General features: G+C 42.4%; 1 protein-coding gene across 1 annotated transcript in view; it reads left to right on the top strand.

The window, feature by feature from the left end:
• The first annotated feature begins 316 nt into the window (after window positions 1-316).
• Window positions 317-25,879, top strand: part of LOC134491827 (tetraspanin-36-like) — a 28,373-nt gene continuing 2,810 nt past the window's right edge. The window contains exons 1-6 of the mRNA XM_063295828.1: window positions 317-443; window positions 18,449-18,640; window positions 20,050-20,124; window positions 22,416-22,511; window positions 24,148-24,306; window positions 25,786-25,869. Coding sequence (XP_063151898.1) covers window positions 384-443; window positions 18,449-18,640; window positions 20,050-20,124; window positions 22,416-22,511; window positions 24,148-24,306; window positions 25,786-25,869 — 666 coding nt within the window. The 5' untranslated portion in view covers window positions 317-383. The remainder of the gene's footprint in view (window positions 444-18,448; window positions 18,641-20,049; window positions 20,125-22,415; window positions 22,512-24,147; window positions 24,307-25,785; window positions 25,870-25,879) is intronic.

Genomic DNA, 25,879 nt, shown 5'->3' with positions numbered 1-25,879 from the left:
GTTTGTCCCAGGCTTGGTTAGACCAGAAGATCTTGCTAGAAGAAAAGACATTGTCCTGGTGAGCCTTCTACTAGGAGCAATTTGGTACCTCCCTTTTGTTCCTGCAGCTGTTTTAGCAAGTTTGTGGTAGCCTTGTTAGTCATAGTGATGAGGGAGGAAGATGAAGTTACAGTAAGGTGTTGTTTTTCATCGTCCAGGAAATAGCAAGTTAGGAGCGCATCATGTGATAACTGGCAGAACTCAGCTCAGAGTCCCAGAGGGGCCAAAGAAGTTCGTTGCATGGCCAGTAACTGGTTCTAGTTACTTTCTTAGTCAAGAACGAGCTGCTGCGTTTCTGATCTCCTTTCTCCTCTTCCTTTTTGGAAAAGCATACGAAGGGCAACATGGATTTCGGGGTGATTGTGTCCAAGAGCGTGCTGCTGTTTATCAGTTTCGTCTTTTGGGTAAGTCTTTTCAAAGCTTCCATTTCTCTACTCAAACTTCCCCTGAAATTAACACACTGCTACAGCTGCACAGTGGATGGTTGGGCTTCTAACCACAACCAGCTCGGTTTTCCAAGAAAGCTGAACAGGGTGGAGGCACGAAAGAGGGGAAGGCTTGGCTCCAGGTTTTGCTCAGAAATGGAAAACCTTCCTGCGAAGTTTAACTCACAGATAGTTGGCAGCCTCGAAAGATGGTTATGCACTGGCCTGGTTCATACAGTGCACTAACCTGTAATGGGATTAGATTGATTTTGGCTGAGTACGTTGTTTGAACACAGCCATTACGGCTTGTAAACCGTAGTTCATATCTTGGTTTGTGTGAACCCAGCGAATTGCGAGCTATTCTGCATGCCATGGTTAAATTGTAATTTAGTGCAATGTATAAACATAGTCTTTAGGTGCAATCTAATACATCTGGGGTATAAAATATAATAATTTTGGGCTGTTTTCTGTTGCAACTGGAATTTTCTGTAGTTTAGGGGTAAGACACACCCTTTAATAGCTGAAAGTCCCATGTTTGTGATACCCTCCTATAGAGAGCTCTTCAGAAGTAAGATCCATTTTGTTTAAGAAGACTTCTTCCAAAAAACCAGGTTACAGGATGGTAGCCTCGTAAATTTCTTGGCTGAACTGTTCCCTAGCAGCAGAGTTCAGATGGAGGAATAGCTTCTGTCTGAGATCAAGGACTGCTTCTCCAACCATCTGTTCAGAAAAGGAAGGAGCAGACTGGACGAAGGAGAGAAATACTTCTTGGTCACTAGGAACCCAAGCTCTTTTTCCCAAAATAAGAGCCACTGCAGTGTTCTTGTTCCAGTACTGAACATAGAGCAGAGAAGCCCAAGTTAAATCCCCACTTGACCATACCGCAGATCTCACTGGGTGATTTTGGATTTTTGAAGCACTGAGTGATTGTGGATCTCCCAACCAAACGTTGTGGGGATAAAATACAGTGATACTGCCTGCTGTGGAGCCAGTTTGGCCTAGTGGTTAAGGCACCGGGCTAGAAACCGGGAGACAGTGAGTTCTAGTCCCGCCTTAGGCCTGAAAGCCGGCTGGGTGACCTTGGGCCAGTCCCTTTCTCTCAGCCCAAACTACCCCACAGGGTTGTTGTTGTGGGGAAAATAGGAGGAGGAAAGAGTATTAGGTATGTTCGCTGCCTTGAGTTATTTATAAAAATAATAAAGGCGGGATTAAAATAAAATAAAAATAAAATAAACTCCTGGAGAAGTTGTGATGATAAATCAAATAGTGCCTGTCACAAGGGGTAAACCGTATAAGCCTGTACAGCATGATTGTGGAACAAGTGACTTTGGGAATAAGGAAGAAGAATGACCTTGAGTCAAGGTTTCTCAGGAACTTGGCTTCAAAAAAACTCTGGGGAATGCAGTCCTTTCACACACCCATCCACCCTTGTTTTTTCCCCAAAGCTTTCCTCTTTTTTCAGCAGCCAGTTTTGTGTCTTGGGAAGGCATTTTAAGTTGATGCTGTTGTGAAACAAGTGGGGTTAGGAACACTTGCAGATTTATGGTAAATTGCCAGATGATCTATTGGTACAGTTTCTCAACCACAAAGACTTTAAGATGGGTGGACTTCAACTCCCAGAATTTCCCAGCCAGCCATGGCTAGCTGGGGAATTCTGGGGGTTGAAGTCCACACAACTTAAAGTTGCTGAGGTTGAGAAACACTGAATTCGTATATTGTATTTGATTTCCAGTTCAACTCTGAATTAAATGTAATTCATTTGGTGAGGGTCTTAGATGCTGAATCCTATGAATAATGGTTTAAGGAACTGGGTATGTCTAGCCTAAAGACAAAAAGGCTAAGGGGAGACATCTGAATGGTCTTCAGATATGGGGAAGAGGTTGCGGATTTATTTTCCATAGCTCTGGAGGTAGGACAAGAACCAGTGAATGCAAGTGTTACAGAGGCATATTCAGACTCTGAATAAGGAGGAATTTTGAGACTGTGAGAGCTATCAAGTAGTGGAACAGCCTGCCTCCTGAAGCTGTGTGTGCTCTATCACTGGAGGCTTCAAGCAAAGGTTGGACGCCATTTGTCTGGGGCAGTCTGAGGAATCCTGTCTTAGGCAAGAGGTGGACTAGAAGATCTCCAAGGTCCCTTCCAATCCTATGACTCTAACAAATAGCCCTAAGCTCCACTTAGGGTAAGGAATAGGTTTTATTGTTTTTCATATCAGTCTCTAGTATATTGGGTTCCTTCTGCTTTCAAAACTAGAATTCTTCCCCTAGCAGGGGATCTGCACTTATAATGAAGGGGTTTATAGTGGATGGTCCTCCATATGCTGCTGCACTGAAAGTTCCAGTAGGCCCAGCCAACGTGGCAATGGGGAGGGTTATTGGAATTGAAGTTTGTCAGTACCATCTAGCAGGACCAATTGTCAGGCCCAGCCCAAGGACAACCAAGAATCCACCAGCCAAACTCCAATTTTTTATTTTCTCATGCCGTGCAGACAGAATCTTGCCAGACTAAAGCTACTCTACCTAACCTGGGAAGGCTCTAGGGCGGGGCTATTCTGAACCTGTTGGTTTTCCCACAACTGCCCCCTAGACTATGTCGCCTCTTAGCTCTTTCCCCTTCTTGGAATGTGCTCCCTCCTTCCTGAGAATCAGTGGCACTGCCAAAATCTACCACATCAATGTATTCAGCATGACTTTAACACAGCAAGATCATATAATCATTGTCCCGGCAAGGCTTCTGTATAAATGAATGGAAATGTTTTTCTGTTGTTTCTTCAGTATGACACAGCTCTCTAATAACTATGCCAGTCTTCCTTAATCTGGTTGGCACTCTCCATGTTTCTTGAGCAACTGCCCTCCAAATTCTCAGCCAGCAAGTTGGGGAAGAATGGGTTATCTAGCTCTAAACAGGTTATTCTGATCGATGGGTTGCAGAAGGAAACCTATGTCTCTGTTGATATCCCCCGCCAAACTAACTTCCACAAATGAGGCGGGGGAATTGCATGATAAAAGAAACTTATGGGAATGAAGAGCTCAAAATACCATATGAAGGGGAAATCACAGCTTGGGCACCCTTGTTGGATTCTTGTTTCATTTCCCTCAAGGGTAGTCACAAGTCATTGACCCTGGCTAAGTCCAAAAAAGCTAAGTTGGGTTGGGCCTGGTTATTCTTTGGATGGGAGACCAGTTGGAAATCCTAGGACTGTAGACTGGAAAGTTGAAAAAAAAAATCTAAGAGTGGCAAAGCACTTCCTGATATTTACCAAGAAAGCTGGGGGTGTCTGTGTAGTCATCAGAAATCAAGCATGACCCAAAGGAGGCTTGACTTTCAAAAGAGAAGCAGGATGCATCTGTCACTGATCTCACCAATGGCCACCTTCATGGGGGCTACACGCCCCATCTGCCTCATCTTTGGCAATAGTGGTAAAGACCACACGTACCTAGGACTGTGTGCATCGGGGTTGTTTCTCAGAAGCAGAATTCCTGAATGGCCCCAGATGCTCAGACTTGGCTTGTTTTTTGTTTTTGGCCGAGGAAACAAAATATAGGGTTGTCCACAGTAAGATAAAAATAATTGCTGAACCTTATAACCATTAAAGGTCTTAGGTGCCTTAAAACTGAAGTTGGCTGAGTTGTTTTTGCTGTAAACATCCACATATGGGATGTCCATGAATTGCTCGGAGTATTCTCCTTGGTGTGGTATGCAGTAATAAAAACCAGGATGGAATGTGAACAATGTATAAAATATATTGCTTTTTAAAAAATCTGTTCAATTGTGTCCAATTCTCCTGGACAAGTCCCAACAGTTTTCTTGGCAAGGTTTTCCGGAAGTGATTTGCCATTGCCTCCTTCCTAGGGCTGAGAGAGAGAGACTGGCCCAGGGTCACCCAGCTGGCTTTGTGCCTAAGGCAGGACTAGAACTCACGGTCTCCCAGTTTCTAGCTGGTGCCTTAACCACTACACCAAACTGGGTCTCAAAATATATTACAAGCCCCTCTCTTCAATCAGCCTTAACAAAATTCCAGATGCAACAAATGCCATTAGCTATTTCTGAGGGCCACTACAAGAAGATCCCTTATACTCTTTCCCTTATCCAATACTTGGATCCTCCCCTTCGAATGAAAGCACACCATAAGATTGAATTTTTACAGAAGACAACCATTCTCCGGCATCTGGCAGCTTTTGCCCATGAAGCAGCTCAGTGATGTTAACATATCCATTCCCTCTGTCAATCTAACTTCTCTTGATTTTCATCGCAACTTTTTAAACCATTGTTAACTGTTTTAATCTTTACAACCTGACTTTTGCCCATCAGTTATATTTTTGTGTTGTTATTGTATAACTGACATATAAACCGATCAATACATAATGTTATCTTCCATGGGTGGCCACAGTAAATGAATAAATGAAATGGATGGGATGTCCATGAATTCCCTGGAGTTTATCTTTCCATGCACTGTGTTACTAAGGCATGTATGAATCATTTTTCACATAAAACTGAAAGGGACTACAGGTTTGTTGTTTGTCTATAGTAGTATTTCTCAACCTTAGCCATTTTAAGATGTGTGAACTTCAGCTCCCAGAATATGCCAGCCAGCAATGCTGGCTGGTGGATTCTGGGAGTTGAAGTTGACACATCTTGAAATGGCTACGGTTGAGAAACACTGGTCTAAGTTTGAGAAACACCAGTGTGAATGAAAGTCTGTGTTAACTAGCTTTGGAGGATCTGTCTTGCAACATGTGGTTGGGGTGTCTAACTTTCTACCACCCCAAAATTAGGTTGGAGTTCTATTCCCATTTGGTCATTAGGTCCAATTTCTTGTTCAGTGTAGAAATCCAAATTATGGGAGCCTGCCACCTCCCTAGGGAACTGGATTTTTCTTGACATTGATGGGAATTAGCTTTCCTGTAACCTGACACCCCTTCAGGTACTTAGAGTACTATCATGTTCCTTCTCTTCTCAAAGCTAAATATTCCCAGCTTTCAATTTCCAGGCCTACACTTGAGCATCCCCATTGCCTTCCGATGAGTCTGTTCCAGTTTATTTAAATTATGAAGCTCCAAACTGGATGAAGTACCAAGGTCAGAGCTGACCAAGGCAGAATAGAATAGAACTACTACTGTATTTCCATGTTTAGGGACACTTTACTTCTACTCAATTACCTTCTCTCTCATTTTTCCTTCCCCACTGAAAAATCCCCACCCTAGCAGCAGTTACAAAGAAGACATTATTTTCGAGGTGTAATTGCATGGCAGGGTGGAAGAAGGATTGCTAAAAGGAGGAAGGTGCTGTAAGGGTCTGTGGGAAAGACCCTGGGAGACAGGGCGAAGAAATGCTGCCCGGGGAATGGTCCGATAAGAGGGAGCACAGCCCACAGCTGCATAGTGGGAAGAGCAAGAGGCTCAGGAGGGACCCTTAAGTTATCAGGCTGTAAAGGTGACAGCAGGAGATTTGTACTTTCAGACTTGCAAGATTCTGTTAATGTAGCTTTACAATAAGGTAGAATTAGCTTGATTGGCTGTGTTTCCTGTCTGGTCTATCTGGTAAGGCCGACAGGTGCAGTCCAGCTCTGAATGGACGGTGTGTCAAATCTAAAGGGTTAGTATTGCACGCTTGTCTCCATAGAATACTCCCTGTCCCTGCTTGAATTGCTCACAAAGGGAAGTTCAGCAGGGCTGCAGCTGAGAAAAATTCCACCTGCTGAACTTCGCTGCGCTCTGTGAACCTCTAAAGCAAAGCTTGTGGACGGAACAAGCCCTTTGAACTTCTGCGTTTGATATTCTTGAGCAAGGCCGGCCTTTACAACTGTGGCGGTGTTCACCTTCAACCTGATCAGGGTGTGTAATGGCACAGCAGCTTTACGATGCCAATACATCACGGTGCAAAGGTGCCCAAACGGAAGGAACTAAACAAAGGAAGCAATTCTGCAGTTTCCACAACTACTACTCTCTTTCAGGTTCAGTTTAAATCACAGCTATAAGGCAAAACTTCCAGGACAAAGAATCCCATCTACTCTGGGCTCACAAGGCACTTAAAAGATGGAAATACAACAGCTAGATTATTTCCTCATACTTCATTATTTGATATTGAAAGAAAAAGCATGTGACGTATATGCTATTATAAAACTTATAAGCGGTCCTTGAATGCAGCTTTGCTGAAAGATTAACGTTTCATTAAGTGGAAGAGGAAATGGCAAAGTGTTCTTTGTATTATGGTGTCAGGGTATACCCAATGTGTTGATAATTGTACTGTTTGAATAAGGGAACGACAAGGCTGTTTGAACAAGGTAAAAGCAAAAGTGCACAGCTGAGAATACCCATAAGGCCCATGAGAGCTAATTGCTAGTACCTGTACTGTGTCTGTAAATGTCTCAGCACGTATCAATGTATATAAGCAGTGTGAGATGAACATATGCTGGCAGGGGTATTGTTAGGTGGAGTTGGGCGTTATTGTGTGTATTTCTAGAAGGATATTGCTGTATATTGCTGGTATACACTTCTATATACAATTGGCTTGTATATAGAAGTGTATAGTAAAGTCTGTAAATATTTATTTATTTATTTAATTTATATCCCGCCTTTATTGTTTTTATAAATAACTCAAGGCGGTGAACATACCTAGTACTCCTTCCTCCTCCTATTGTCCCCACAACAACAACCCTGTGAGGTGGGTTGGGCTGAGAGAGGGGGACTGCCCCAAGGTCACCCAGCCGGCTTTCAGGCCTAAGGCGGGACTAGAACTTGTTGGCAGATTGCTGGGAAAGCCTTTGGCCCAGGAGAGATCAGAAAAGTCACACACCAGGCCTTTCTATAAAAATAATTTATTTACAGAAAGCAAAACAAAAGCAAAACATATTTAAAGGACGTGGCTCTCATTGAGAGCAACCTAGCTCTACATGTCTGCACAGAAGAGAAAGAGGAACTGAAACAAGTCCGGGCAGGTTCCTCCCCCCAGGTGCAATAATTAACATTCGAAAAGGGGGCAGTTGAATTCAAGCTCTGCACCCGGCCAAAATGATTAGATACAATAGCAACCTTAATCTGTAGGAGGAAACATTAACAGAACTCTCCTGCCATGCCTGATTGGCTCTTGGGCTGAGAGAGAGGGACTGGCCCAAGGTCACCGAGCCAGCTTTCAGGCCTAAGGCGGGACTAGAACTCTCCTACCATGCCTCATTGGCTCTTGGGCTGAGAGAGGGGGACTGGCCCCAGGTCACACAGCTGGCTTTCAGGCCTAAGGCGGGACTAGAACTCTCCTACCATGCCTCATTGGCTCTTGGGCTGAGAGAGAGGGACTGGCCCAAGGTCACCCAGCTGGCTTTCGTGCCTAAGGTGTGACTAGAACTCTCCTACTAAGCCTGATTGGCTCTTGGGCTGAGAGGGAGGGGCTGGCCCAAGGTCACCCAGCTGGCTTTCAGGCCTAAGGCGGGACTAGAACTCTCATACCATGCCTCATTAATTATTAACATTTGCAATAATTAACATTCGAAAAGGGGGCAGTTGAATTCAACCTCTGCACCCGGCCAAAATGATTAGATACAATAGCAACCTTAATCTGTAGGAGGAAACATTAACACTCCCCTTTTTATACTACAGATTAAGATGCAAACCAATTTGCTTTGACAACTCTGTATGTCTTTCCATTCACATTATTTTAACATTATCTCCCCTTTGGTTTAACAGAAAGCCACCATCCTTCTCCCTGTGTTTTTCCAAACCTAGGTTATTTATTATAATTCCAGGGCTTTTTTTTTTAATGTGAAATGGCTTTTCATGCAGGCTTCACAATCAAGCCTTTGTTTTTCTGTTGATGTGAACAGCAGTAAATCATCAACATAAATGCACAGATACATACAGCCTTGTTTGTCTTTCTTCATATATACACATGGATCTGCTTTTCCTTTTTCAAAAGCAAAATTCTGCAGCTTTTCACCTAATTTTTGGTTCCAGGATCTAGCAGCTTGTTTTAACCCATAGATTGACTTCTGCAGTTCACAGACTAGATTCTCCCCTTTTTCATAGCCAGGGGGTTGCTGCATGTATAATTTGTGGTCTAAATCAACACAGAGAAATGCAGTTTGAATGTCGTGGTGGTGAACTGACATTCCTTTCAGTGCAGCAACTTTTAACAGTAATCTAATTGATTCACCTTTAGTAACTGGTGCAAAAGTCTTGTCAAAGTCTAAATCTTTCCTTTGAGTGAACCCTTTTGCAACCAACCTTGCTTTATATTTTTGGATTTTGCCATCAGCATCCCTTTTCAGTTTGAAAACCCACCTACAACCCAGACAGCGTTCATTGGGAGGTAGATTTACCAGTTTCCATGTTTTATTGTCTTTCAAGGATGCTAATTCCTGTTGCATGGCAGAATGACAATTTTTGCAATCTCAGGTGGTAAAGCATTCACTTGTTCTAAAGACTCAGGTTCTGTGAATATGTGAAAAGCCTTTACTGTTTCAGCCTGAAAACGTGATGGAGGAACGCCTTTATTACTCCTCTGAGATCTGCGAGGTAATACAGGGCTTAAATTTTGACTCCTATCACTTTCCTGAGAAGCATCTGTCTCATCAGACAGATCTTCAGTTTGCTTTTCTGGTTTAATGTCCTCATCAGGCAAAAGATCACCATCAGCAAGTCCTTGCTGTTCTCTTGTGGCGGTCAGTTCAACTGGAGAGCTAGAATTTAATCTCCCCCAGTTTTGTTCAGCAAAAGAAGCGCTTTTGCTAATTATTAATTTCTCTCCCATTATGAACCTGTAGCTCCTTTGTCTTTGTTCATAGCCAACAAAGATGGCTTTCTTCGTTGTGGGGCCTCCTTTCCTTCTCTGTTGTTTTGGAATATGAACCCATGCAGTGCTACCAAACACTCTAAGATGGTTTACCTTTGGTTTCACACCATAAAACAAAGGTCACCCAGCTGGCTTTCAGGCCTAAGGCGGGACTAGAACTCTCCTACCATGCCTCATTGGCTCTTGGGCTGAGAGAGAGGGACTGGCCCCAGGTCACCCAGCTGGCTTTCAGGCCTAAGGCGGGGCTAGAACTCTCCTACCATGCCTCATTGGCTCTTGGGCTGAGAGAGAGGGACTGGCCCCAGGTCACCCAGCTGGCTTTCAGGCCTAAGGCGGGACTAGAACTCTCCTACCATGCCTCATTGGCTCTTGGGCTGAGAGGGAGGGGCTGGCCCAAGGTCACCCAGCTGGCTTTCATGCCTAAGGCAAGACTAGAACTCACAGACTCTGGTTTCTAGGCCAGCACCTTAACCACTAGACCAACTGGCTAGTTGAAGTAACAGACTCCAGGCTAATTTCTTCCTATGCGACTTGTGGATTGCGATACCAGCGCTACTCTGACACATGGTTGTATCATAGTTCTTGATTTGCTAAGGCATTATTTGAAGTTGAAAATAAACGACTGATTAATATTAGAGGAAAAATTTAAAGAATTGTTTAAACAATTGCTCAAACAAGGCAGGAACAAGGCAACAAGTCTAGTAAGTTAGTGGCTTCGCACACTCAAAGAAATTAAGGAATGTATTGTGCCACCTGTTTGTGAAACAAATGTGAAGCTGATTCTGTTTCCAGATCTATTAATCAGTAAGATTTGGAATGCTGATATAGGTTATGCAATTCCAATGCTTCGTCAATAGAAGATGGAAGAGAGATTATTTGTTTTACAGTAAAAAAAACCCAAATCACATTTATCACAAATACGTTGGGTTTTTTTCCCTCTAATTTTGCTGGTGAGTTCATTACGATGGACTAAGAATCCTGTTTTTTGGCAGGGAGTGGGATAAGTCAGTCACAGCCTCTCCCATCTGCTTATTGTACCTAGAGTGGTGTTTCTCAACCATGGCAACTTTAACATGTGTCGATTTCAACTCCCAGATTTCCCCAGCCAAAGTTGCCAAGGTTGAGAAACCCTGTTTTAGAAAGATCACAGCACCCCCAAACTGAAAAATCCTTGGTATTACCGTCAAAGAAACCACATCGGGCAGGATTTCCACAGCTGGCCAAGACAATCAGTTCCGTTTTTTCCAAGTACAGTGCTTGGATTCTCACAGAAATTCTAAACCAGGCCTAAAGAAAGCACATTATGGTGTTGCACAATACACAGACTGTTGCACAATTTTTTCCTGTTCTGTCAACAAATGTCAAGATGGCCGGATTTTCAGGTTGATGGTGGAGGACTTTTTTCTCGCCACTCTTCAAATCCAGACACGCTATGGAAGGTTTTATTTTTGAAGCTGTTCTTGCCGAGATGCTCTGCACAGTCTCTCACAGAAATGGGGGCTCAAATACTTGCCAACCCACTGAGGCTGAGGAAGATCTTTCATAGCTGCAGTCACAATTAATCTTGCATGCAGAGGCCTTCTGGGAGCCTGTTAGTCTGTCCAGCTCCACACCATGTAATAAACACTATTATGGTTGATCACACAGCCAGATGTCTAGACTGGATTGGCATTTTTGTCCACCTATCAAGTCCTTCCCAAGGACCTGGGATAGGCAGTTGTTGTTGTTTAGTAATAGTAAAGGTATTGTCGCAGGATGTAAGCTGTTCCAAGTAAAGCTGCCTTTTGCAATTGACTGATGGTGATCTTTATTATTATTATTTCAAACAATTGTTGGAATATTGCACAGAAAAATAACCATTTTGTAAATAACGAATAGTGCAATTTAGATCCTGCTTGCAACTACAGGTAGTCCTTGCCTGCCAACTCCGTCACTAAGCGACGCGGTCATAAGGCACAAAGTCACGGGACCACACCGACTCACAACCAGGGCCGCAACTGGGGGGGCAACTGGGGCATGTGCCCCAGGCGCCATGCTGGGGGGGCGCCAAAATGAGTGCTGGGGGGGCAAAATGGGTGCGGAATCCATGTTTGCTCCAGGTGACACAGACCCTAGCTGCGGCCCTGCTCACAACGGTAGTTCTGGTTTGGGGATTTATTTGAAAAGCCTCAGACCAATTCTGGAATATCCACTTTACTGCTGGCTGAAAAAGTGAGATCATTATGACACTGCAGGCACAACTTGATAAATATTTCACCAGATCTATTGGACGGAAGAGAACTGGAGTGCCACACACTTGGCTGGTCTGCCATTTCAGGAACTTTCTTTATTGCAAGCAAATTGGCAGCCAAATTAGATAACTGAACAGAACTGATGGATAAAGACCTTTAACGTAGTATATAAGCAGCTGCAAATTACCCTGCTTCACTTCCTAGCCCCCACCCCCCCAAATTTCCGGTCTTACCTCTCCCTTGGAGGCTATAGCATCTCTCTATCTCATGACAGAGGACAAAATACTGTTTTCAATCTGAAATTTCTCCTCCTTTCCCAAAGCCCTGACACCACCAGCATGTAGTATTAAAATTGTGGGACAAGTATATGAAATCTGAACTCTGTTGCTTGTGCTTATCCTGAATTAAATCCATACTAATGGGTGTGCAATTGCAGGTAAAAGAAATAGATTTATGCTGAGCTACATGCATAGCAGTGCAGGAATGTGGAATTGAGAATAAAGATCGTTGTTATTCACAGCTGCTCTGTGGTGTAGATGTGCAATCGTACGTAACATTAAAATAAAAGAACCACGTATTTCCTTCCTGCGTGCGTCTTCCTTCTGCCTGAAATTAAAAAAAATAAAGTAGAAAGCTTAACTTGGAAATACAGTATCATGAAAACGGCAACAAGAAAAACCTCACATAAGAAGCCTGCAGGAAAATGCAATAATGAGAAAGAAATTAATAGCAGGAAAATTGGTTGTACTGTTCAGTAAAGGAGCTCTATTCCACAGTATTGGAATAAAACACTAACGTAAATTGGGGCTAGTTACTCTGTATTTGCAAGGCAGTGTATGGAGGTGCCTTCCCTTCCCCCCTCCACCCCCCTTTTCTTAAAGATTTGGATTGTGGAAAGGAAGCACTTAACTTGCCACAACATCCGGGAAAAAGACATCTTGGGCTGAACCACTAGGAGTCTACTTAATTCTTCTAAGTTGTATAACTAGCTAATAAAGTTGTAGCAGAGCTCAGTTAAATTACATCTTCTAATCCTGTAAAAAAATAGGAGTGCTCCCATTTCACAGCAAGAAATACTGAATAAATTTACATAATGAGCTTTTGTAGCTAAACGATTACTACACTGCAAGATTTCCCCATAAACTTTCCGTAATTATAAGAACAGATAGAAGACTTGGGTTTTGGGAATCTACATTAACAACCACCGCAGGAAGCTACCCTAGCTGAAAATTTCTTGATTTATAAATGGAAGATGGGTCTTGGTTTCAACGTGGGGGATGGCCTAAAGATAACTATAAAGGGTATTGTCTCGTGATAGAAATCGGAAATTGTGAGTAAGCCTCTCCAAATGGGTTCCCCCACCCACCATTCTCATTGCAAGCAGCAAGGACAGGAGAGCCTCAATTCTAGTTAATTTTATGGGGCTGGTAAAGCATTAACTATCACTTTTGTTCCATCCAAGTGTCAGCTCTGTGCGGTAGTCCAGACAAGAAGCCCACTTAGGAATACTAGCTCTATATTTATTGTAAGTTTACATTAATAGAGTCTTGCAAGACTGGAAGTATTTTTCCCCTCCTTTCCTTTTACTCTCTGGACAACTAGGAAGGGTCCCTTCTGAAACGTTTCCCACACCCTCCTTCCTTCTGTGGGTTAAGATATCTTTTACATGCCAGTTGTCCCATCTGCAGCATTCCCTCCTGTCTCTCAAGGTCATTCCCACAGACAATTACATCAAGTCATGCTTTATAACGTCCCTCCTCTGGCTGTATATTAAAGGGGAAAATAGATTTCCACATGAGTTGGATTTCTAGTCCCATCATCTCCATTGTCCATGTTGGTAGGAAATAGTAGAAGGAGTAATCTGACATATCTGGAGGACACCACAATGACAAAGTTGTAGTTGATTTTCTTTCTTAACAAATGTGGTGGAGCCATACAAACATCAGGATAACCATGTCAGCATATAGTATTTCATCCATTGGTTACCTCCTTACAGTATGTCAACATATGCTCAAGGATCTCCATAAAGCTATTAGTCTTCTTGTGTAAGAGTAACTTCCAGATTTTAGCCAGAACAATTGGCAAAAGGCTGTTAGCGTTTGCTAACAGTTAGTCTGAGAGTAGTTCTTTCTCCTGCTTCATCTCTGAGTTAAACAGGGCTCCAGATTTCAAAACTTTGGGTGATCAAATCTGCCTGCTCTACTTAGCCCCTTTGTTCTCATTGAACCTCTTGATATGAAGAACCCGTCTTCAACATACAAGAAATGTTGAGTGTACTTGTTTGAAGAACCACAGGGAACCTACTTGAGTACTAGGGATTCCAAGAAATGAACAAACAATTCAGTTGACCAGCTTGCCCAACCTGATGCTGTCCAGATGTTTGGATTCCATTATACCAGCCATGAGGAAGGCTGGGAACTTCCACAGGATTGCAACACGTTGGGTAAAACTGCAGTAGAAAAATGTAAATAAATAAAACACAAACTTGTTCCTCAGTTTCAGTGACGTTTGTATACGTTGGTTGCATTTTCTACCCAGCAGCCACAAAATGAGATGAGAATCTGCCATTCCAGTCAAGCATAGTAGTGTTAATATGTTTTCTACTACAGATTAAGGTTACTATGGTAACTAATCATTTTGGCCCGGTGAAGAGGTTGAATTTAATTGTCCTCTTTTGGGATGTTAATTTTTGCACCTGGGGAGAAGAACTTGCCTGGACTTGTTTTAGTTTCAGTTTCCCTTCTGTGTAGGCATGTAGAGAGTTAAGCAGCTCTCACTGAGAGCCTGTAAATATGTTTGCTTTCTGTAAATAAAATTATTTTTATAGAAATGCCTGGTGTGTGACTAATCTGCTAACAAGTAGTGCTCCAGTGGCATTAAGTAGATTTTCTCTGGACCATAAACACCAGCAAAACTCGTCAAAAATCAATCATAATCATGTTGATTCATTGGAGAAAGAGGATCCAGAATCCATATCTTTAGCTGAATTAACTAAAGCTCTGTAAGATTCTTCATCAGGCAAGATTTTATGAAAAGAAGGCAATGGGGAAGAAGTAAGCTCAATTTCAGCTGTGCAATCTGAAGTTCAGAATCAGTAGCACGACAGAGATTGTGGATGCAATGCATTAGATTCTGTAGGTGTTGTTAGTGTCCGACAACACATAGAATTCAAAGGCAAGGAAGTTGGCTCTTCCCCAGTTCTGAAAACCCAAGTCCTTTGAGTCTTCAATCGGTGGAGTCCTTGGTGCTCTCTGAGCCTTGTTGTTTTCTTGCAGACGTTTCATTGCCAGACTAGGCAACATCTTCAGTGCACTACATTCACATAATACAGTAAGGCTGAAATAGAAGAACTAATGGTATGACTCTACTTTTAGTATGGCAGATAAATGTAGTTCTGGCCTCCTTGGGTTCAGAGAAGCTAATTAGAATGGACTTCAGCCCAAGATATTTAGAAGTGCTAGATTTTTGCAGGTAACTAGGCAAATTATGACGTATATCACATGAGCCTGTCTCACATGGCATAAGGAACCCCTTTCAAAGATGATCTTTTCAGTTTTTGATTTTGTGTATGATTAATAGTCAAGTGTTTTATCTGTTCTTCCTTCATCCATGCATTCATTCACACATTAGATGAAATCATGCCTTTTCTCAAAAAGTCAGGCATAAATATACCATTCTCTTCACCAGTTCTTCTCCTCAACAACAAACTTGTAATTGTGGTGGACCCAAAGTCACCTAGTAAGTTTCCATGGTGGTGGATAGACTTGAAAAACTGGTTCTTCCCCATCCTTTTCTAGTACTTCAATTCTGATACCTCACTGACTTCCTTTTCATATACATTGCCTTTATATTTTTACTTATATTCTGCTGTGCTCTACCAGTTTTTAGAACTGGTTATCAGAAAGTGTGCGGTAGACAATACTGCTCTTGAGTTTCTATGACAGGGTTATGGGTTCAAATTCAATGTAATTGCAGACTTTCAAGTTAGGTAATCTATATACTGGGGACGCGGTGGCGCTGCGGGTTAAACCGCTGAGCTGCTGAGCTTGCCGATTGGAAGGTCGGAAAGTCGGCGGTTCGAATCCGTGTGACGGGGTGAGCTCCCGTTGCTAGTCCCAGCTCCTACCAACCTAGCAGTTCGAAAACATGCCAATGTGAGTAGATTAATAGGTACCGCTTCGACGGGCAGGTAACGGTGTTCTGTGTAGACATGCCGGCCACATGACCCGGAAGTGTCTACGGACAAACACCGGCTCTTCGGCTTTGAAACGGAGATGAGCACCGCCCCCTAGAGTCGGACACAACTGGACTTAATATCAAGGGAAACCTTTACCTTTACCCTAATCTATATACTACTAAAACTCTTGCATCTGTCTGTACTTTGTAACCTTTAACTGGGTGAAATAGTGAGTCATAGGCTAACAATTTTTGAACTAAGGTACCTCAAATGGGCTAACATACAGAATGCGTCCAAAATCCAGGACCCATGACTCTGGTGGAATAGAAATTTTATAAATCATTTTGTGACATAATGCAAAATGTCATAAAACATTTCTTGTGGTCAACAACGCCTGATGTTTGACTGGGCTATACAGTTCAACATTGGCTACTTTCAAGGCAGATACATCTCTCCCTGATTTTCTAAGAACTTTTCTAGTACATTAGAAGCTCTGCCATTGTTGAAGGCATTGAGGAATCTGGTAAAGAAATATCTCTGAAATGGTGACCCAACGGGTCATGTTGCTTATGTAACAAATTGATGGTCACCCAGGAGTCTCTCTGGCAGATCTTCTCCCAGAATTCGTGGGTGATGCTCCTTCACCAACATTTTTGTATGACAGTAGTTCCAGAAAAATATAACTTCATCACAGACAGATGTAATAGAATCGCCTGCCATGTAGTTTGCACATCAACACAGAACAGACTATGCTCCTTTAACAAACTGGTTTTTAATGTGGTATTACAGTATGTGTACTTTTTTAAAAAAAATGGGCTTTGTCTGATGCAGTACTCAAAATAAAAGCCAATTTTGAATAAAAGACAGTAAAAGCAGGATAGAATTTTATCAAGAGTTATGCCCAAGATTATTGCCATTTATTTCAAAGGAAATGATGCATTAATAGCCAGATATTCTAAGAGGAGAACCGTATTGGTCTATGGCAGTGTTTCTCAACCTCAGCAACTTTAAGATGTGTGGACTTGAACTCCCAGAATGCTGGCTGGGGAATTCTGGGAGTTGAAGTCCACACATCTTAAAGTTGCTGAGGTTGAGAAACACTGGCCTATGGTAACCAAAAATCAGAAGTCTATAGCACCTTTCCAGACTAACACATATTTTTTTAAAAGGGATAAGTTTTCATGCACAGCAGTTCACAAAAGCCTTTTAATAAAATTTGTTAGCTTGAAAAGGTGCTACTGGACTCTTTCTAACCAATAATAGGTAGATTAATAAACTTTTTTTAAAAAGCCAGTTTTAAATATTCCAGTTCTACAGATACTAACTACTGATTAGTGTTTATGAAAGTCAGGTTTGTTGAATAGAGCCCAAGTAGCTTAGGCTTAATGTCTCAGTCATCAATCATGGTTTTAAAACCACAGGAACTGTGGTCACACAACATACTATGGTTTGTTTAGGTTTGGCTTAGCATGTTGTGTGAAGCTGTCTGTTCTGTTGTAGAAAGCCAACTATTATTCATATGGTTTAATTCGATATATGAAGACAGCATGTTATGATTCACCCACTAAAGCATGGTTAAACAAACAATGGCTATGTGGACTTAGCCAGTATGGTGGACCCTCCTCTTCCCCAACTGATATGAAGTTCTGTGAGCAATGTTATTTTGTGAGCAATGGTTTTGGATTCAGAATACAAAACCTTGCCTCCTTGGAACAGGTCTATGACCCAGTAGAGAACTTGTCCAAGCAGCTAATCTCCTGGACCTGGGTGGAGAAGTTCCTTTGATACTTCAGGGACCTGGGCATAGGACGTATTTCTACATAGCCATATTTTCCCTTCCCCAAGTTCTCCAGAACATGTTTGGACCACCCACAAGCGGCCTCATTGCTGTTCTATTTCTTCCGTGTGGCCAGTTTCAGGCACAGCATCCACCCTCATCCACAGTTCCTGTCTTGTTAATTTTCTTGGTGATAAAAAGAAGAAAGAATCTAGCTCATTTCTGAGAAGAGGAACTTGAAGACTATGCTTTAGTGATTTTTCCTGATCCAGAAATTACTTGTCTCAGCTGTCCAGTGTAGGTGATAGTGTGAAAATACAGGGGCACAGCATTAATCCAGGAGTGATAACAAAAGTTTATTAATTTATACATACATACATACATACCATTTACATAGTAGCCCATCTCATTGTGGTGACACTCAGTGGCTTATAAAAACTCAAAATCAAAGGAGCAAAACATAGTTTATAAATAATATTTTAAAAAACCCATGATATACCACATGTCTGGGGTCAGAAGAATAATCATTCCACTTCAGGCACTGAAACCACCATTATCACTGGGGCTTGCTCAACCCCCTGGCTCAAATGCCTGTAGGAATAAGCTTCATTCTGCTTCCCCTCTCATTCTTCAGGCATCTGACTACTTTGCCACCTGAGAGAAGTGGCTCCATGTGGCTCATTGGCAGTGTTGGCCCTTTGAGCAAGTGATGTGGGGACAGTGGAAAGGGGCTAACTGTACTGGAATCTCACACCTCTCCTCCCATGCTCAATTCTTACAGATGTAAATAAAAATGGGTTGTGATTGTCCCTTCAGAGCCAAGCTACATTAAAAAAATATATTTTGCATTGCAATTGGGGTGGTTGGCAGTAACACAGAATCCAGGGTGAGTCCTGTACCAGATACTGTTGGAAGGAGTCTATGGGGCTCATGGGGGAGGAAGGATGAAGGAAGAACTTCTAATTTAAGCTGGTTGATTGGATTCCATTTGAAACAATCTCCTTTTTTTTTAAAGGGTGCAGCGGCTGGACTCCTTTATGTTGGCACCCACGTTATCAGCGCTTACAAGGAATATGACCCTTTTCTTCAGGACCGATATGCTCTCTTGCCAGCCATCATTATCATTGGCATAGCTGTGGTCATGCTGGTCATTGGCATAGTTGGCTGCTGTGCCACCCTTCGTGAATCCAAGATTGGACTGGGAGTGGTAAGAAGATGGCCTGGCAGTGATAGTCCCATTTATAATAACACCATTGCATGAAGGTTGATGCTGGAAGTGGTCAATGAGATTATCCCATTCACACTCCCTCCATCTCTGAACTCTTGTGGTTGCCTAACAGGAAGAGGCTTTCTAGCAAATTATAAGTAGAGATTCAAATAATTCAGAAATCCCCGAAGCTTGTCAACTACACTGAAGGTTAATTCCATCATGCCAACAGGCCTCTAAAAAAACCCTGTGTCTACAGTCTGGTATTAATGAGAAACATTATACCTCTTTGAGGATTCTTGCCTTCTCTTGAAATATCTGTTGCTGTTTCTATATCTGAGTTCCTGGAATGGCCAATGTTTGATAGCATGTTGAAAGGTCACCTTTCTTTTCTTGACACAATTAACCATTAAATGGAGAGTGACAATAAACGAAACCTCACTCTCTGATCCTAAAAAGGCCAAACCAACTACATAGTTTGATAAAGGAGCGTTTGTACCACACATATATTTCTGCAATTGCTCCCTCCGCTTTGCTCCTTTTCAGACATGATTTTGGAATTGTCCATATTCATGATCAAGTATATATTGTAATAATATAATTCTTTAGCTAGAGCATGGAGTGATGAAGCTTGGTTAACTTTTAACTTGGTTAGGAGTTTTCTGACTTCATTAGTTTACAATTGTGATTCTTGGTATGATGGAAATCCAGAAAACCACTTAATTCAGGAACCAAGTGAGAAAGTTGTTGAAACCCAGTATGTTTAATCTCCTTTGGAGATCCATTTTAGGTCCCAAAGACAGGATGCACAGTACATGGCTTTAGATGCACTGTTCCATGAATTCCCACAATCCAAACTCAACATGCAGTATTCTGGGCATAGAGACAAAGCTTTTAGGTTACCAGCTTCCCTCTCCTTATCCTGGCTATTAACTTTCACATCTGTGAGTCATAGGTTCCCTGGAAAACAAGAGCTGAACAAAAACAATAGAACATCTGACTTAAGATAACTGTGCTATGTATAAGCCCAAACGTTTTCCAGGCATGATACCAGGCTACATGATGCTAGATGCCATGTAGCAGCAGGTAGAGGAGACCTCTTAATGAAAAAAATTGTCTTAGCTATCCTTTCCCAACCTGCTGCCATTCAGATTCATTGGATCACAGCTGTAATCCACCAACCAACCTGGTGTTTAAGGGTTTGTCTAAAACATCTGGAAGTCATCAGGTTGGGGAAGGTGGACCTAAACAGTGGGCCCAGAAGCAGCTGTAAGGGAGAACACATCTTGATAGAGGGTGGATCTGACCACAGAGCAGCCAAATCTTCCGGAGATTGGTCTTTATTGGCAACATCTGGAGAAGACCACATGCCCCTCCACTTCATAAGTTGTCTTCTTTTCTTCCTTCAGTTCCTGGTCATCATCCTGGTGATCTTCACTGCAGAAATGGCAGCTTTTGTGCTTGGATTTATTTACAAAGGAAAGGTGAGTGAAAATATCTGAAGATCATCCAGGTAACTGGACAGATAGATAAGTTTACATCCTGGTCTTCATAAGTTACAGAAGGGGGCATCTCCTTTGGACAGCAGTGTGTAGTACTTGGGAATGAACACAATGTTTTGTAAAATACTGTAGTCTAGTAGTTGATAAAGTAAAAGTAAGATGAATATCGTTACCTCTGACTTTATTATGAAGATGGTTCTAAAACTAAGAAGAAATGATGCTGCGACAACTATTTTCAGTCCCATTGACATTCCCTACTAGCCTAGAAATGAACGTTGGGGCTGTTGGCAGCTGCCTTCATCACTTTCTTTGGGACCCTTAAGCTATGGAACCCCTGAATTTAGCCCAAGGTTAACTCCAATTTTACCACTGCTCCCAGATGTTGCAGATGCTTGGCCATCAAAAAAGAGGCCTACAGAAGAGAAGATGGCTAGATCCTACCACAATGACACAAGCCAGAGCTTGTAAGAACTCAAAGTAGCTGTTCCTGACAGATTGTCCTGATGAAATTATGTCTATCAGGTCACAAAGAGTTGGAAGCATCTGAACAAACACAATGAAAACAAGCCTGCCCCTAAGCCTGGCAGAAACATGATTTTCTACACCTAAAACAAGCAGCTTTCAGAAAAGTAGCACAAATCTGTCCTTGCCAACAGGCTCCAGGTCTGAAAGGTGAGGCATTCAAGGGCATGGAGATAGCTGTATCATCTTCCTTATAAACCCTTATTATTTCCCCACCCCAACCTCAGACTTTTCCAATTTATCCCCCGACTTTTATTTGAGTGGAAAGTTCTGGCAGTTCTAGTTTAAATGTTCTTACAAGGTTTAGTTTCAGTGGAAGTAACCTTAGGAAGGGCTCTGAGCTGAGCTATTGCAAGGAACTCAGTAATTTCTGCTGGAAAGAATTATTGCCAGTACCTATTGCCAGTAATTTCCAATTTAATTAGTACCTAGCACATTCCCAGTCAATCCTTATATCCAGATCAGAGAAAGCACAGGTGCCACTCAGTACAGCTGGCAAAAAATAAAGCTTGATGTTGTTTATTTATTAAACATTAGCAAACAAAATAACAAAAAGTTTAGGATCATCCAAGACAGACTAGAGTCCTACATGGCAAGGGAAATGTCAGATGTTCCAGATGGTTTTAGAAAACAGCAAGGAACAAGAGACATTACTGCTCACGGCAATATTGCACACTAGCACTTGGTGGGGTAACAATGAAAGCCTTGGAAAAGATATTCAGATAACAGGATCTGTCTATACCTACAGACATTAGAATCATGCAGGCAATGGTGTTCCCTGTATTGACTGTTCTGAACTTTAGCATTGGAGAAGACCCTGAGAGTCTTGGCTGGATAGCCAAGAAAACAAACCAATGGATCACAGAACAAATCAATCCAGAGTTCTCTCAAAGCACAAATGGCCAGACTCAAATTATCCTATTCTGGACACATTGTGCAAAGACCTAGCTCTCTGGCACAAAGCCAGCTGGGCGACCTTGGGCCAGTCCCTCTGTCTCAGCCCTAGGAAGGAGGCAATGGCAAACCACTTCTGAAAAACCTGGCCAAGAAAACTGCAGGGACCTGTCCAGGCAGTCTCCGAGAATCAGACACAATTGAATAGATAGAGGATACAGACACAGACACAGACTGTGTGTGTGTGTGTACACCCTTCTCACCCCTATGGATGATACTCCCAGAGGCCTGGAAGATTGAGGGTTCTGCACAGGATCATAGCTGTTCCTAGCGCTGCAGTCTTCTGGACAGAGAGCTCTGATGTTGCTCCTAGTATCTGTTGGAGCCCCTCTCCCAGCTTGGGAGTCCCAGCCCCGGGGGCCGCTACCACCACTGGGACCACTTTGGCCTTCACTTTCCACATCCTCTCTAGTTCCTCCTTCAGGCCCTGGTACTTCTCCAGCTTCTCATACTCCTTCCTCCTGATGTTGCTGTCACTTGGGACTGCTACATCTGTCACCACTGCTGTCTTCTGGTCATTGTCTACTACCACGATGTCTCGATTGGCCAGGACCTGCCTGTCTGTCTGGATCTGGAAGTCCCACAGGATCTTAGCCCTGTCATTCTCCACAATCTTCTGTGGAATCTCCCATCTGGACTTGGGAGGGTCTAGCCCATACACGGTGCAGATGTATGGGCTAGACCCTGTACACAATGCCAGCTACTTGCTTGTGCCATTCATTGTATGCTGTTATGCTATGTATGTATGTACTGTGTGTGTGTGTATAAAATACCTGTGCCATTCTTTCTTGCCACAGATAAAAAGTGACTTAAACGAACCTATGTGGAAAGCATTCACAGCCTACAATGGAAAAACAGAGGAGTCTCATCTTATAGACTACATGCAACAGGAGGTAGGAAAACTCTGGTTTTTGGCTAGCATTTGTGTCACAATTTCTGATAGATACTGGTTTTGGAAATACGAAGGTATTTTTCTTCTGCCATACATTATCCTGGATGCAGTTTCCCTAGTCTGGTGCTGGTTTCTTTTTTAAGGAGAGAAAATTTTGAATTGGATTTGGGGTAAAAATATACATTTTTACAAAATTGTTGATCAACAAACGTTATAAATAACAGGGGAACATAGATCTGTGATCCCTAAATAAAAGAAAAATAATAAATCTGCTGAAAAGTGAGTAGGGACAGTAATAAACATATTGATTCTTGCCATATATCAAAAGCATTGCTGATAGTAGCTCTGTTGCAATTAAGATAAAATATAAAGTCTACTCAGGTAGAATAGAATTGTGATTCCTGACACTGATGTTTTGTTATTTCAACTTTATCTGGGATCTTTTCTAAGACGGTGATTGAAGAAGCTGTTATTGTTAATCCCCATCTCCAAAAGATACATAAAGATTGGGCAGTAGCCTGAATCGGACAAGATGTTGTAGCTCACAAGTAGACCATCTCCTTTACAACCAGAAGGCCCCAGTGCAGGAGTGTCCATGTGGGGAGTAAGAAAGTCAAGATGGTAGCCATGATGCATGTCAAAACCAGTAGGGCCTTTGATCTCATGGCTGTAGCTCTCATCTTGATTTTTGGGAAGGCGCTCTATTTGAGCTCTGGAAAAACACTATCAATCCTGCGTAGAAGAGCAAATTCTGGTAGCTTCTGGATTGCAGGTATATTGTACAATTATGGGAAAATCTTGAATAGATCGAAAACATGCTTTTCCTTATCAGACCCAAAGAGTCTCTGAACAGCTAGAAATTCATTAACAACAATGGCTAAGCCAGCTTTATTCAACCTGCAAGGTGTTGGACCTCTAAAGGACAGCTTTCTGAAATAAAGGACTATCTTTTATAATAAAGGACGTATGGTTGCTGTGTGTCTACTGAGGTTTTTTCACCAGAGGGATTAGTCTTTTGCAGGGAAACGTAAAGAAGAATCTGGCGGGATGTTTAACAAATATGAGTAAGGATGAAAGCCAGTTCAGTCCTTAGACAGGAGACACTGGGGAATCCACAGCTGTAGACTAGACTGAGAAGACTTTTTTTTCCAAAAGCCAGGCAAGAAGAAGGCAATGGAAAACTACTTTGGTATTATTGCCAAAAAACTACATAGTTGTGCCCACGTAAACATCAGGAGGGGAGGTCAAGTTGAAGCAGTCTTTACTTTTCATTGTGAAGCATCAGCACCAATAGCTTGTTCTCTCTGAAATGTTCTCCATCATGTTGTATCTGGGCAGGGGTCTCCACAGCATGCAATTGCCCATTTCAGAAACTTGATTGTGGTGTTTTCCCAACACTCTTGTAATCTCTGTCAAGATGATCAATATATTATTATGGGTCTTATCAAGCATTCTCCACCTGGCACTGTCCAGATGTATGGGAACATGCTAGCTGGGGAATTCTGGGACTTATGGTCCTAACACAGCTGGAGGGCATCAACTTGGAGAAGGTGAGCTTGTAGGATAAGCCCGCTCTCAAGGGCAAATGAACTGAATTGTAGTTGTGTCTGTTCCAACCCCAATTCTTGCTCTTTCAGCTTCAGTGTTGCGGTGTCTACAACTACACCGATTGGTTTGGTACCCAATGGTTCAACACTACAGGCAACCACACCCTTCCTGTGAGCTGCTGCAAGGAAGGTCCGACTATGAAGAATTGCACAGGACAACTAAGGGAGCCACAGTTTTTCAATACACAGGTAAGAGTGTCCAGGATTTCCTTGAGCTTGACAGAAGTTGTAGGAACCGAGAACCTTAAATTGTATGAAGCAGCTTCCTAAAATGTTTTTTGGCCTTCCAGGCTCTCTTTATGGATCTCATTCAGGAATATGTATTTCCCATTTCGTGTACAAAGTTCCTCTCCCTACTTTCATTAAGCTCTTGAAGAAAACTCTATGTCTACTGGTCCTTTCATATTTATGGACTGGCTTTGAGCTGATGAAACCAATGCACGCTATCATTAACTGGTGGCATTCACTGCCGCAAGATAGGGTTTCAGCCAGTGGTGTTCAAAGGGAAATAGAATAATCCATATTTTATTTTGTACCAAGTCTCTGATTGGCTACTGTGGGAAATAAGAGATTGGACTAGATCAGTGTTTCTCAACCTTGGGAACTTTAAGATGCGTGGACTTCAATTCCAAGAATTCCCCCAGCCAGCATGGCTGGCTGGGGAATTCTGGGAGTTGAAGTCCACCCATCTTAAAGTTCCCAAAGTTGAGAAACACTGGACTAGATGAACATCTGGGCAGGTCCAGAAGACTCTTGTGTTCTGATCTCTACCAAGTTCTTGTTTTCTACAAAAGTCTCTTTATCTCAGGACAGAGGTATCTGCAGGGAAGGAGTAAAAAAAAAGTCAAGATGGCGATCACAATCATGTGATTGAAGCTCCACCCCTTATTTATATGCACTGCATGTTTTGAAAGGGTGGAGCTTTGATTTCAGAGTTGTGACTGCCATCATGTTTTTTTCCCCCCCTCTCTGAAGACCTGGGGTAATCATCCTGGCTCCAAGAATGGCATGGGGACCCTGAAAACCTGGGAAGTGGCCCCAAGAGTCCTTCTAGAAATTGTCACCAAATTGAAACTTTTAATGTGACAAAAGGAGAAAATGATTAAATATAGCAATGGCTGACCACTTCTACTATGTATAGCTATATGTGTCCAAGTCAGGAGTTGAACTCAATAAGAAAGTGACTTGACTTAGTTTTATCAACTATAGTGCACTTGTTTGATTTTAGTTACATGAAATGAAATCAAATATGGTTTCTGTCCTGATCCCAAACATAGTTCTAATTCTGTTTCCTCCCAGAAGGTGGCTTTTGGAAGTCCACTCAAATCCTACTCTCGGGCTGAACATCTTGAGCTTTAGGCAACCCCTGCGTCTTACTTCCTTAAGTTTCTGGTTTCCCTTTGATTATCCCTGGACCCTTTGTGATGTGTTTCCTTCCTCCAAACCAGTCTGAAATAGAAGAATTTCATTCTTCAATGAAATGAATGAAGAAGAACCGACAGGGTCTGGGAAATTCAAGAGGCTTCAGAAAAGGATTTCTGGCATCTGTCGAAGCCCAGAATGAGGGCTGTAAAGGTTGCCTTGTGGCCTTAAAGGTGTGGTTGTGGCATGAATGATGTAAACTAACTTCTATAATCAATTCTTCCCCATCTCCTGCTCTTGCTACAGGGCTGTGAAGCAGTAGTGGAACAGGCTCTGCATAACCTCCTCAACTACGCTATGCTTATCATCCTGGCTTTTGCCATTGTGAAGGTATGTGATT

This window comes from Candoia aspera, chromosome 2, assembly GCF_035149785.1.
Source record: "Candoia aspera isolate rCanAsp1 chromosome 2, rCanAsp1.hap2, whole genome shotgun sequence".
Taxonomy (NCBI): domain Eukaryota; kingdom Metazoa; phylum Chordata; class Lepidosauria; order Squamata; family Boidae; genus Candoia; species Candoia aspera.
Note: the sequence above shows the minus strand (reverse complement) of the source record. Positions and strands in the feature narration are given on the sequence as shown.